This window comes from Echinops telfairi, unplaced genomic scaffold (genome assembly GCF_000313985.2).
Source record: "Echinops telfairi isolate 266 unplaced genomic scaffold, ASM31398v2 ScPeMD7_7400;HRSCAF=8409, whole genome shotgun sequence".
Classification (NCBI taxonomy): Eukaryota; Metazoa; Chordata; class Mammalia; order Afrosoricida; family Tenrecidae; genus Echinops; species Echinops telfairi.
The window spans coordinates 48,218,710-48,232,467 of NW_022111300.1; the positions used below are offsets into that span (position 1 = coordinate 48,218,710).

The following is a 13,758-nucleotide window of genomic DNA, read 5'->3' on the forward strand; positions in this document are numbered from 1 at the left end:
TATTAGTCAGGTAAGAAACGTAAGTGTAAACACATCTAAAGAAGTTATTAAGTTTAGTAAAAAAAAAAGAATCAAGAAACTGGTTTTATTTTTGGTTTTGCAACTGTTTTGATATTTTGGAGGATAAGGCAGTGCCTGGATCCCCACGATGCATAGGCTTCCACGAGTCAGAAACTCTCAGAGGAGGCACGCGCCAGCACAGAAAAGGCCTGACCTGAGATAAGCAGGAGTAGTGTGGAACCCAGGACTGATGCCCGTGTTCCTGGGCACGGGTCTTCAGGCTGTGTAGTTTAAGCTTTCTTTCTCATCCAAACAGAGGAAAGTTCCTTTGATCCTGACACTTAGTACAGAAATGGGGTGTAATTCTCACTTTGAGCGTCCATGAAGCCAGCAGTGCTCAGGTTTTCTACACCTTTGCCCTCCTCAGAGTAAGTAGCCTACGAGAATCCCCGTGAGCACATTGCTCTGCACTTACTTTCTGTCGGCCAGTGACCAGGCCTCATGGGCCAGCTGTGGAGTTGCTTCTTCAGAGCTTAGGCCAGTGATTTGATAGCGTTGATACATGCTCTGGGCTCAGTTGCAAGGTCGAGTGAGTTCATGAGGGTTGACAAATTTCATTCTCAGGTACGAACTGAAACCCACCTCCCTCCTTGGCTTATTAAACTTGCATGTTAAACTGCGTTCTTAAAGTCACTTCAGTCTTTAGCAATATTTACCCACCCCCTTTGCTTCAGTCCCTGGTAAGCAAGAATTAACTTTAGCCTCATAGGGTTATTTCTTATAAATGGACTGATATAATACATGTCCTTTTATGTCTGACTTAATTTTGCTTAGCATGTTTTCAAATACAATGAGTGTAAATGGTGTCTGGGTTGGACTTTTATTTGTGGGGAGGTTTTTGATGCTGGTTCTTGTTGTTACAGGTTGGCTGAGATTTCTGATTTCTTTTTTAATCCCCTTAGGCAGTGGTTCTCAACCTTCCTAATGCTGCGACCCTTTAATACAGTTCCTCATGTTGTGACCCCCCCAACCATAAAATTATTTTTGTTGCTACTTCATAACTGTCATTTTGCTACTGTTATGAATGAGGAGAGACCCCTGTGAAAGGGTCATCGACCCCCAAAGGGGTTGCAACCCACAGGTTGAGAACCACTGCTTTAGGTAAATGTGGTTGTGGGCATTTGCCCATTTTGTTTAGATTGTCTAATTTGTTGGCTTACAAGTTGTTCATAACATTCCCTTATAATCCTTTTTTTTTTTTAATCTGTAGAGTCTGTATTTAAATATGCTAAGCGAAATTAAGTTCAGTGTTTCTTTCCTGATTTTTGGTTTTTGCATCTATTCTCTCTCATTAGTCTAGCGGTACTGATTTTGTACGTACGAGGGGACATCAAGAGGGTTTTGGAAAAATCGAATAAAAGTATAATGGACATTTTCCGCAGACTTTTTGAAGCTGCCTCATTCTGAACCAGCAGAGTGTATGTCTGAGAAGTAAAGTCTTGCTTAAGCAAGTGTGCTATTGTTTATTCCTTTGCAGTCGGTGTCGCTGAGGTCTGGGGTAGGATACACGATTTTGTTGCAGTGTGGATGGATTCTTTTTACCCACATCTTTGATCAGTATTGAGACTTGGTAACTGCCCTTAAGGGCCCTGCATTCCTCTTCAGGTGGTTTTTTCCTGGGGCATCAGGGAAAGTCAGACAAACTATGGCTGGGGTGGAGCCCTCCAGAACCCCCAGAAATCTGGTGGTTCACTGGCACTCCTCCTCGGGCAGTCCGAGTGCTTAGAAACAGAACCAAGTGTGTTCAGTGATATACTTGGGATTTGGGGACCGTTGCCTCGCCTTCTCACACATACATTTTTAAAATTCAATGTATATTATTCATCGCAGATTTGTAAAATTGTAAAAGGCTCAAATAGGCAACTTTGGTGTGAGTAGTGTTTGAGCTTCTGCACATGAATGGGGTGGGGGTAAGGTTAGGCACTGTGGTAAGAGAACTAATAAAGAGCTGCGTTTTGGGCCTAAGAATGTGTCAGTGGAAAAAAAAAAATACTGCCACAGTGACCCCGTATAAGGTTTCCACACTGTAAATCATTCCTGGAGCACATGGCTTCATCTCCTCCCTCACCAGTGTGCCAAAGTGACTGCAACAGGGGGTGCCTTCTCCAGGTGATCACACCTGCTGTTCGTCATCCCAAGCAGCCCATCTCCTAGGAGTCAGCCTGGCTCCAGTTTACTAGTGGTTGAGCTTTAGAGTTCCCCGTTGATATTAGATGATGTATCAATAGGATACCCGGTGCCCACGCATTCTTGGTTCAGAAAAAGATTTGGTGTGTTCCGATAATACCTTTTGTGAAACCATCTTTTCTCTAACAAAATACCTGCCTAAAAGTTCCCTAAAACCAAGCAATACATGCAAATTGTATGGCGAATAAGACTTAAAAATGCAACTGCCCTTTCATATGGGGCATTCATGTAAAGGTGTGTTCTTTCTATTCTGGTTCAATTTAGTGTACAATTGGCAACTCAGAATTATAGCATGCTAATTTATATGTCCCAAGAAAGCTGGGGCAGGAACTAACAAACAGGCTATCCCTGGGACCGGAAGCTGTCGGGGCTGCTCTGCCCTGGGTCTCCGGCCCATAGTGTGTAACCACAGATCTGGTCACTGACTAGTTATTAGCATGGTTGCTGTGTGAAAATGTAAGATAGTAGAAGATTTCTAATTTGGTTTTGTTTTCTGGCATTTGCCATTCATGGTCTGTGTTATAGATTAACACACCCCTCTTTGTCCTCTAGAACGATCCTGCTCCTGGGGATTGCACACACAGTAACAAGAGTGGTTTACTAGAAGAAGCCCCCATCCCTCACGACGGACTTCCTCTGGCACCTCACAGAGCCCAGCGAGAAGGTATGCATCGTAAAGTGTCAACAGATGCAAAGGTCTGGGAATAGTTTTATATTGACAGCTCTGTTGCCTGTGGGAGTGGAGGAAACCTCCTGGCCCTTCTACCCTTCTAGTTCCGCTGTGCCCCCACCCCCAGGTTCTGCTTGGTCTGTCCATGACTTTGTGGCTCTCTCTGAAACCAGCTCGGTGATTTTGGTTGACGAGGGCTGTTTGCAAAGCATGCAGTGTCTGCTGTGCTGTGTCTGTAGTGCACTGTTACAGGGGTTCGCTGTGAGAGGGGTGGGGCTGGAAGGGCATGGTCATCTAATAGGTCCAGAGTTCTGATAACCTTCCCTCTGGATCCGTGTGCACGGGAAGGTAAGAACAGGAAGTATGCGCTATCAGAAGCCTGGTACATCCTGCTCAGCTGGAATAGTTGTGAATTTGTCATTATCACCTTTGAGGAACAAGGACATGATAGTCTGTGTCTGTAAAGATTAAAACCAAGCCCACCACTGTTGAGTCAATGCCACAGGGCAGAGTAGAACTACCCCAGATGTTCTTTCAAAGCTCTATGTCTTTCTGGAAGCAACCTGCCACGTCCCTGTCCCATATACTGACTGCTGGTTTGAACCCGTCTAGCACTCTTGACCACTGTACCTACCGGCCTTACACCCCTGTGAGGCAGCTTGACTGTGCACTGTAGGGTAACTGTGCACTAGAATCAACTCCTCCGTGGCAATAGGCTGTGTGTGTTTAATAACTCTTTTCAGTCCCCGGGATCTTTTTAGCATTTTACATTTTATACCTTTTCCTCATAAAGGAAAAACCAATATGATGCTTAATGTTTTAAAGCCTTTACATAATTAATTATTACTTCTGGAGTCTTCCCTGCCATCTCCTCCTCATTCCAGCCAAGCCACCGTAGTCCTGAGTGTCGACAAGCCTGAAGCTGGGGTGACCTCAGGGTGAAGGGCTGGATTTTTTGACTGGAAGTATTTTTGTGAAACGGTGACCTGTGCAAAGGAAGTATAGTTGACTTTTATTATATTCCTTTATACTTTCAAATTTTCATTTAACTTTAATCCCATTATCATCCATTCCTCACCCCAGACAGCTCTTCTCTTGATTCTGACAGCAGCTAGGGTGTGGGGTGGTGCCATGGAGGCTGCAGGTGTAGCCGTGCCCTTGGACTCTGTAAAGCCATCATGCCTGTATCTGCTAAGACACACTCGGATCTGCCCCAACAAGGGAGCCCTTCACCCTTGGCCCTCTGGTTTGCAGAGTAGGGCTCCTTTATTTCTGCATTAGCTGGTGGTATCTTCCTTTTGACAATGTTCTAGCAAAAACTTTGCAAGCTGCAGACTTGGCCTTTCTACAGTATTCTTGGCCTCTCACCTGGCGTTGCGCTTCCCCTTAGCATTGGGCTTCTGCCTCATTAAGGGAAAATGGACCCAGAAGCAGGCCATCAAACACATTACTATGGAGTTCAAAGAAGTTCATGGAAAAAGAGAATTCAACGATAACTTTTCCATAAACTTTCTGAAGCTCCCGGTATATATTTGAATGATGTTGCCTCAGGGTGTCAGGAGCCTCTGCTTCTCTGAAAGGTCTGTGCCTCACGCTGCCCTTCCCTCCCTGGCCGCCTCCCTGGCCTGAAACAGTGTCCTCCACCACGCCTGTAACTCTATGTTCTGCGTCATCTGCTCTAACTTTTCCCTTTAGGACCAAACACATCCTTCTCTTTTCTCCCTGTGTCCTGCTCCCCTGTTCTGTCCAGGCATGCTCCTCCTTCTGTGACCTTTGTCCTACCCCTGTCACCAACCTCTTGACCCCTTGGTCTCCCAGCAGTCGTGCTGCTGCTGTGCACACCATGTCTGAGCAGCAGTCTTTCCTTCTAAGTTCACACTTCCACTGAAGGGTCCAGTTTGTAAAATGTGTATGTTCTTTTCTTGCTGTGTTCACATTTTTTTGGACGTTCACTTCGTGAATAAGCTGCTATTTTTATCACTATTCTGAGTTACTGTGTTTAAGTCATGACCGTCACCTATCACTGTTTTAGTTTTATGATTAGTTGAAATTTCTATAACCTTCAGAGTTCAGCACAATATGTTGTATTAAAGATCACGTTTGAGAAAACAGATTTTTTTAATTCCTGGTTTGACAGCAATTGTTACTAGTTTGGGATATTACTTTTGAGTAATTTTTTTTCGTCTATCAATCTATAGTTAGCTGAATGAACCATATTTACCCCACCAAAACCTACTGGCTCATAGCAACCTTGTATAGGGTTTCTAAGTCTGTAAATCTTTATGGGAGCAGACCACCTCATTGCTCTGCTGCAGACCAATGGTGGATTTGAACTGCCAACCTTGTTAGCAGTCCAGTGCTTGCCCGGCAGCATCACCAAGTTTAGTTCATCCTAAAATGAGTTACTATTGATATCATTCAGAAATAAAACCTTAATGCTAGCATTTATTATACACTGTGGTTTCAAGAAGTTCATGGAATTTGGGATTTAAAAGAGAATTGAATTTTCCCGTGAGTGTTTCTAAGCCCCCTTGTATATATCTTTTCAGTGTCTAGAGCTGAGCAGGGCACTCAAAACTACCCAGTCCCTCAGCCTGGTAGACAGATAGAGCAAACATTGTTTCCCTGCTGGAGGGAGCCCCGCTCCCGTGTACTTATGTCATGACTGAAGGCCAGTGGTAAAGACCAGGTCAATAGCTTAATTATTACGTATTTGCCAAATTATAGGGCTGCTCTCGGTAACTGGAAGTTTTCTCTAGATGCTGAAAGGAAAGTTACATGTGCTTTTTTTCATTTCAGCTGTACACATCGAGAAGATCCTGCTAACGGGGGTCCAGAGTAAAAGGGCTGACAAGTACTGGGAGTATACCTTCAAGGTAAGCTGCTGGCTCCCATCCCAGACCAATGAGCTTGGGAGAGAATGAAAATCAATCTTTTGGAAAACATATGGCTGATTTGTGAACTTAAGAACACTAACTAGATAAGTAGAAGATAGGTCTGTATATTCTCTGTAATTAAGGGAAGAACTATTTTTAGTGTATTTAGCATGGTTTGCCATGTTAAAAACTCTTTAATTTTATCCCTATAAAATTACTTTGAAAATCTTGATAAAGAACAACAAAACCGCCAAGCAGCCTTAGATTTTGGGAGTCCTTTCTGGTGTCAGGTGTACCTGCAGAGGGGAGGGGCTGGCATCTTCTCCAGTGCTTTAATCCTGGTTGCAGGCACATTCTTTCCTGGCTTTGTTCTCTCTCCTCCCCTTTTCTCTGTGACATGTTTATTCCCTGGCCTTTTGTCACTTGACTTTTTCTCCATCGCTGCTCTCGTGCCAGCCCAGTTCTGATCATGTTCCTCCCAGGCTATGGCCTGCAACACCTCTTTATTGCCTGTTGGCTGCCATGGGATTACTCAGTACATGGCCCTCATTCTTCCCTGCATGGACATCAGCTCCCCGTTGTGGCCTTTCCCTCAACAGCTGGACTGCAGGCACTCTGAGGTAGTGAGGAACACCTGCGGGAGACGCGTTTCTCTCATGGGCTCATTCCTGACCTGCCAATAGAGTGTCTTCTCGGTCATTCAAATGTCACCTTTCCAGGTGCTTCTCATCTTGTGGAAAGCAGGACTTTACATCTGTGGGCCATCCCACCATATCTGAGCTACTTAGGACATTTATTGGATGACTTCTGCCTAGTGGGAGAAATGGCCTCTCCATGTGCCTGGCCTGCAGCTTGGCCACATGGGATCCCAGCCCCTCTGCTCTGCACTTATTCCCAAGCACCCCTCCAGGTGCCACAGCTTACAGGTTCTCTCCCCACAGGGTGAGTGGGATTCTCTGCTCTGGTACAATGCTCTCCGTGTGCTCTGCGACGGCACTGGTTAAAGGGCTTTGGTTTGGGCTTGCTTTCTTGTCTCCTACACTAGGCTCAGGCTTGGCAGCTGAGCCGTCTGCTCTGGCCCCTCCCTCCACCAAGAACAGTGCTCCCTGCCTATCAACAGGACTGAAAGCCACTTCACAGATTTTTGTTGTGAGATAATTTCAGTGTATTTTAAAGTATGTCATTATAATGTGAGTAGTGGATAACGATGTAGATGATGGCATATCTCAGGTGTTATTTGTAGGGAAGAACTTGCTAGTGGGCTACAAGTAAGCCCACTGAATGGAAAAGGAGCTCCCAGAACTGGGGATGTGGTCCGTTTCAGCACTGGCTCTCACACTCGGTTGGGCTGCATTTCACTAAAGTCCCCTTCTGCAAGTGGGGGCTATGGGTCATACCTGCCTCACTCCCCTTAGGAGGATTGTAAAGTTTTTAGATAAAGATGAAATCTCTTATCAACCACAAGTCCCCATGGAAGAGGGTGTGGTTCTGTCAGAGGGTCAGGAAATGCTCCTCTTTCTCCTATGGGTGTGGATACAGTGGACTCCCAAAAGATAAGACTTTGTCTTTTCTTGGACAGAGGTCTGCACTTGTAGACTGAGGTTCATTTTGAAATCCTGCAACTTTGCCAAAAAGGAATGTGACATTTCCTCTTCTCAAATATTGCTAAAACTTAGTCACCTTATTTTAATACTGCTTTAAAAAAAAACTTGAAGAGAATGACTAGAATATGTCAATAGTTAATTTTAACATTTTTGAAGAAATCATGACAATGCCAGATTAACTTTTATTATAACTTCTAATTGTTAGTAAAGGTTAAGGTGAGGCCCTTTATTTTTGCAGGACTTTTCCTCCAGCTAACGCTTGCCTCAGGAATAACCATATCGTGTTTCTGTGTGTGTGTTTTTTAATTAGGTAAATTGGTCTGATCTTTCAGTAACAACAGTAACAAAAACCCAGCAAGAACTACAAGAATTCCTACTGAAGGTAAATGTACGGATTTTACTGTTAAAGTGGTTTTGACATGATACATTAGCATCCCATGCCAAAACAAACCAGCAGGAAAATGAAAACAAACATCTGTAAATGAGATTGCTTAGAATGCTCCATGAACATTAGCTGTAGCAAGTGTCGTGCTATTTTAAACACACATTTTATTACCTTAAATTGCCAGTGGTGAAAGGCTTTAAAATTTGAGCCTTTCCTAGTTTCTTGCTAAGGTGAGCATGACTGGGGCCCCTTCAAGGGGAGTTTAGGCAAAAAAGCATCTGTGTGGTGAAATGAGCCCTGTGATCATTGGGTACTGGCTCCCAGACCTACCAGCTCTTCAGCCTCCACTGACAGCCTCCTTTGTGGGCTCACCGCTCCCTCCCTGCAGACTATTGAGAATAAGACAATGATGGGAACTTGCAGGGATGAATAATAATTTAGATCATTTTGTTCAGCCTTTCTATTTCGTATACTAATTTTATTCAGAGGCATATAGGTAGAAGTAAATATATTATTTCTCAGTAGGCAAGGGAGGTAAAACAGACAGTCCAGAAATGGGAATCGTTCCCAACTCAAGCTGAGCCCAGAATCTGAATGTCCCAGGAAAGTGCTCGTTTTTAAATTGTCAGCTTATCACCCCAGCACTGTATTCCTGTTTGATCATGTGTGTCTATCCAGTCATTAAGCTGAAAGAGATTTTATCAACTTGCAGAACTTGGAGTAGCACATAGAACTTAGCTTAAATGCTTACAAAGAAAATCCTCAAATAGGTAATTCATGTCTCAAAATGATCATCATTAATGATCCCCATTGAACCAACATTTGATTGTAAGTATTTTTCTAAAGTAGAATTGTGACTTCTCAGGTCCTGTGACATCATTTTATCACATGGTGTGCTTAACCAGACCACTGACCTGCTGTACCCCAACGAGCCTGTCAAGTTCACGGTTGACACCGTTTACTTTCCTTTCAAAATTGGCCTGGTAGAAACACGAGCATTGCCCTCTGACCACCTGTGGAAATTAGAGGCCTTTACCTTGCAGCACTATTGTACCTCTTGTTTACCATAATATGAAAAAATGCCTAAGTTTGGGGTCCAGGCTTTCATTCCTGCTCCCCCACTTCCATTTAAATTACAGTCTCGGCCCATTCCCCCCATTTCCTTTTTATTTTTAGCAGCTGCTCCGACACACCCGGATCCGGTTCTGAGGGTGGGGCTTGTGTCTTCTTCACTGCTACAGCCACATAGCAAAGACAGAAGAGCAGGTTACAGATCCTGAATTGGACTGGGCTTTTGTAGATAATTCCCATGAGGCTTCGGTGTGTATAATTAAACAAATGTAGGTGCCAGCCATGTGTGGGTACCAGTCTGTGCTAGGAGCTCATGCAGAGGCTGAACCAGCCCCTGAGGTGTGCAGAGGCCAGGTGTTCAGAGAGGGAGAGTTGAGAGGAAGGGAGATTCCAAACAGGTCCCCAGAATGTGGAAGACTGGGTGTAGAGCTGGGCCTTTCACAGACAGACCCTCCTCTAGGACTGAAATTGGCAGATAAAAATGCACCTGAAAATAAATAAGTTGCAAGTATTTATTCTGGGTTAGTGTTCTGCCTAGTGTTGTGATGGGTGGCACTGCCATGGTAAATATTCAGACTGATTGGGAGACTGTCGGAGTGGGCTGTTCAGACAGACTTCCCCTCCCTGTCTGTCTCTGAGGGGTTACTCTGCTCCTCGGGGGTCTCAAGGTACACAGGAGGCAAAGGGCAAACTTCCTGGTGGAGAAGCATCTGTACTTCTCCAGGGTGGGGCCCTGGGCTGGGCAGGAATGTCTGGAAAAGAAACTGCTTTGGGTGATTGATGCAGGCAGGAGATGCTTATTACCCTCATGTTGTCCTGGCGTGTAGCATGTTTAGTACTAAATACAAAACTTAACTTTGAGCATAGCTTGATGTGTGTATGTGTATCCTAACCTTTTCTAGCTTCCAAAGGAATTGTCTTCAGAAACCTTTGACAAGACCATCCTAAGAGCGCTAAACCAGGGCTCTTTGAAAAGGGAAGAGCGGCGACATCCCGATCTCGAGCCCATCCTAAGGTAGGCATTCTGCCAGTGGGGTTCCAGCAGCAACAGTGGGGCAGCAGGCCTGTTGGCACTTGGAGGTTGATGGGAGGAGGGCCAGTTGGGTAGATTGGAGAGGGTCTTTCTCTGGTACTATAGAAATGGGCTTCCCCTCGCATTACCACGGATACCTAGCGTCACATGAAAGGCACCACACGATGTCAGCACTGTGCACTGAGCTGGAAGCTCTAAGACACTGTCGAGAGTCATGTCTAAAGCAGACAGATGCTCCGTGAGACCTCTTAATGCCTCTGTAATATACTGCATGATTCAGACCTGGAACGAAAGACTTTGAGTTGAGTTTGGTTTGGTTTCCAAGTTGTCACATGAGAAGATGGGGCCATGAAATGGGCCCGAGAAGACAAGTTCACTTGGAACCGCCTGCTGGTTCCCATCTGCTGTTCGGGAGGTGCCAAGTCAGGGTCTGGGACTTGGCCCTCATGCCACTTACAGACTCTTGGAAGAGACTGGTATTGGCAAGGTGGGTGTGCAGGGGACTCCCAGGGGTGTCAGCAGAAGAGGGGGCAGGGTGCGGATCTATAGTACATTTGCCCTGTTGTAAGAGGGCCCTGTTGCCAACGGTTTGTGTTTTATGTGACGTAGGAGGCATACTTAAGAGGGGCTAGATTGAGGATCAAATGTCTGAGAGGAGAGAAGGGTCTAAACTAGTTGTGGAGGCACTTGGGAGATCAACCTGCTTAAGGAAGCTGAGTCCACCAGGCAAGACAGAAGATCAGTGAATTACAATGGCCTTGGTCTGTCTTGAGGTGTGATTTCCAGCAGTTCAGGTCCCAGGGTTGGGGAAACAGATGGTTGGATGTGTACTGACTTGGGCCTTTCTTGAATGAATGTGACAAGGACAGTGAGGCAGGGGCATTTAGGAAACACTGTCAGGCTGTCAGAAAAACACTGGACAAGGACATAAAAATAGGGTCTGCTGAGTGGAGTGACTAGGCAGCGGGGGAATAGCCACGCGATCCAGCAGGAAGCATCCAATTGAGATGACAGCATGGGATGTGTGGCTTAGTGGTTTCTAGGTCGTCTTCAGGCTTTCCTGTTTAAGGGAGAGCTGCTGAGGAACTGTGGCCTAAGAGGAAGCAAATGTGTTTGACTGGAAACTGGTGTCATTAATAGCACCCAGGGCAGAGTGCAATCCCAGTGTTGGAGCATGGGTGGGGGAGTCAAGGCCTGACAGAGACTTCCACCCATCTGCCCCCAAGTCTAAGGTGGCTCCCTGGGACACAGACACATTGAGACAGAGGGTCATCTGCTCCCCCTCCTCAGCAATGAACCAGCCCTAGTGCTCAGGATGGAGTGGGGCTGAGGCCAGAGAAGAGCTTCCCCACAGAGAGGCAGAAATCTAGGGGCCGGGGGAAAGTGTTTTCCATGTGTGACAAGGCCCAGGCTGTGACTGGAAGTAAATGAGTAGGATGAGTCACTGGACAAAGACAACCAAGCAAAGAGCCTCTCATGTCAGGTGGGTGACTGGTGAGTGCTGACGTTACTAGCAGGGGGCCAGACAATGGACAAGTTTTTATAAGAGAGGCTTAAAGTCTAGTACCTGGCAGAAGACCAAACAACGCTCAAATTCACTAACATTGAGTCGCAGCTGACACGTAGACAGCGACCCTCTTAGAGGACAGGGTAGAGCGTCACAGACTACATGTAACTCTTTATGGGAGTAGAAAGTCCTCACTTTCTCCGATTGAGCAGCTGGTGTTTTTGAATTGCTGACCTTGCAGTTAGCGGCCCAACTTGACCACTACACCACCAGGGCTCCAGCAGAGACTAGGTGGAAATTGGGCACAGTAGCTGAGGGGCAGCTTCACTGGGTACACCCACCTGTCTACAGGGAAGGCTTGCTCCAAGGGGCCCATCAGATTTTGGTCAGAAAAAGAAGTACAGAGCTCCTTCATTGAGAGGGGACTGGGGCATCTCGGAGGGCACAGTGGAAGGGTTTGGAGGGAATGGAGCAAAGGTAGGGCTAGGCCGGGGAGCAGTAGCTTAAAGGTTTTGTAAGGAGCAAGGGAGAAGTTGGCCAGGATCAGTTTTGAATTCCTGAGTTGTCCCCAGTGTTACTTAGCTCTATTGGGCACACAGATCCCCTGGGATCCTATTGAATGCAGACTCTTAGGCTGCACTATTGCACCAGGCTCTCTAGAACTTGCAGTTCTCATAAGCTCTAGAGCCCTGGTGGAATAGTAGGGGAAGCACAAGGCTATTGGGCTGCTAACTGCGAGGTCAGCAGTTTGAAACTATCAGCAGCTCCTTGGGAGGAAGATGAAGCTTTCTACTCCCATAAAGATTTACAGCCTTGCATATCCACCAGGGCAGTTCTACCCTGTCCTGTAGGGTCACCATGAGTTGGAATCAACTTGATGGCAGTGAGTTTGGTTCAAGAGGAAATGGTGGTCCAAGGATACAGTTTGAGTGGCAGGGCCTTCTTCGAGGCTGGTGGGCACTCAGGCCTTGGCCTCTCAGTGTGGTTTAGGAAGAGCTGTTGCTACTGTGTGGGAACAGGCAGTGGACAGGATTGTGAAGGCTGCTCGTCTATGCTGGGGGAGACAGTAACGAAGCCAGGTGGCAGCTGGGTGTGTGCTGAGCAGACAGTGGGAATCTCCTGGACTGGCAGGCTGATGTGTGCTCATATCTCCCCATCCTGGCTGCAGTGAGTGCTTGGGCCCCAGCAGGTTCTATTTTATCACTTGACCTCAGATGCAAATGAAGGTCATTGACTTGTTTGAGGTCAGCTGGCCGGCTAGTGGTAGACTCAGAGATGCAGTGATACACTGCTACAGCTGAAGGGATGAAGCATAAAATCATACTCAGTGTGTTTGTGTACAAAGTAGTGCTTGACCTAGAATCATTGGGTTGCTTTTAGATCAATCGGGTTTCATGAAAAGTTAACAAATGCCTGGTGCAGAACATTGGGGAAATAACATGAATTGTAAAGACAGCAGGCACCAGGTGAGCTGGAATGACATCATGATTTTTCCTTCCACGGTTGTTTTGCCCGTGACACTAGATAAGGCAGTTTTAGGCCCCATTTCTCTTCTCAGGTTCTGAGCATGTATACTGAATTCGTCAGAAACATCTTCAAGGGCTGCAGGTAAATCCCTTCTGACTCTCCTTGTGCAGCCCTTACATTCTCTGTGTTGTCCTTAGAGGGAGTTTTCTGTTTGCGGCTTTCTTTTTCTAAAAATCTGACTAGCTTTGTGCTTAAAACGTTTTCCAGATTTATGAAGTGCTGTGGAGAGATTCCTTGAAAATGATTTGCAGATTCAAAGAATATATCAGGACTCTTTGTAAAGGACTAGAAATTTCTAAGCCAGTGGCTCTCAACTTTCCTATGCCGTTTAATACAGTTCCTCATGTTGTGGCGACCACCCCCCCAACCATAAAATTATTTTCATTGCCACTTCATAACTGTCATTTTGCTACTGTTGTGAATTGGGTGACCCCTGTGAAAGGGTTGTTCGACCTCCAAAGGGATTGTGACCCACAGGTTGAGAACCGCTGTTCTAAGTAGAGGTGATATAAGCAGCAGACAGAACCATGTAGATTAATCTCTCGTTGCCACATGGCTAGCTTGTCATATGCCTTTAACAAGTGCTGCTAATAGAGTAGGTGAGTCATTGGCTCGTTGGTATAATTTTCATCTCCTTTAATAAATACAGTGAACCCTCGTTTATCACGGTTAATCGGTTCTAGACCCTACTGTGATAAATGATATTCCGCGAAGTAGGATTCCTTATTTGTAAATAAAATATTTTTGTAGTTAGAGCATAGAGGACATGAAAAAACACCCTTTAGTCACCATTACACTCGTATTACCCAATTTATTAAACGAAAAAGGGAAAATACAG

General features: G+C 45.7%; 1 protein-coding gene across 1 annotated transcript in view; it reads left to right on the plus strand.

Moving 5' to 3' along the window:
* ZCCHC2 (zinc finger CCHC-type containing 2) overlaps positions 1–13,758 on the plus strand; it is a gene marked incomplete at its 5' end in the record, with an annotated part of 51,197 nt that overhangs the window by 13,399 nt on the left and 24,040 nt on the right. Inside the window, 4 exons of the mRNA XM_045296069.1 lie at positions 2,800–2,911; positions 5,717–5,793; positions 7,708–7,779; positions 9,756–9,868. Of these exons, the coding sequence (XP_045152004.1) occupies positions 2,800–2,911; positions 5,717–5,793; positions 7,708–7,779; positions 9,756–9,868 (374 nt within the window). The remainder of the gene's footprint in view (positions 1–2,799; positions 2,912–5,716; positions 5,794–7,707; positions 7,780–9,755; positions 9,869–13,758) is intronic.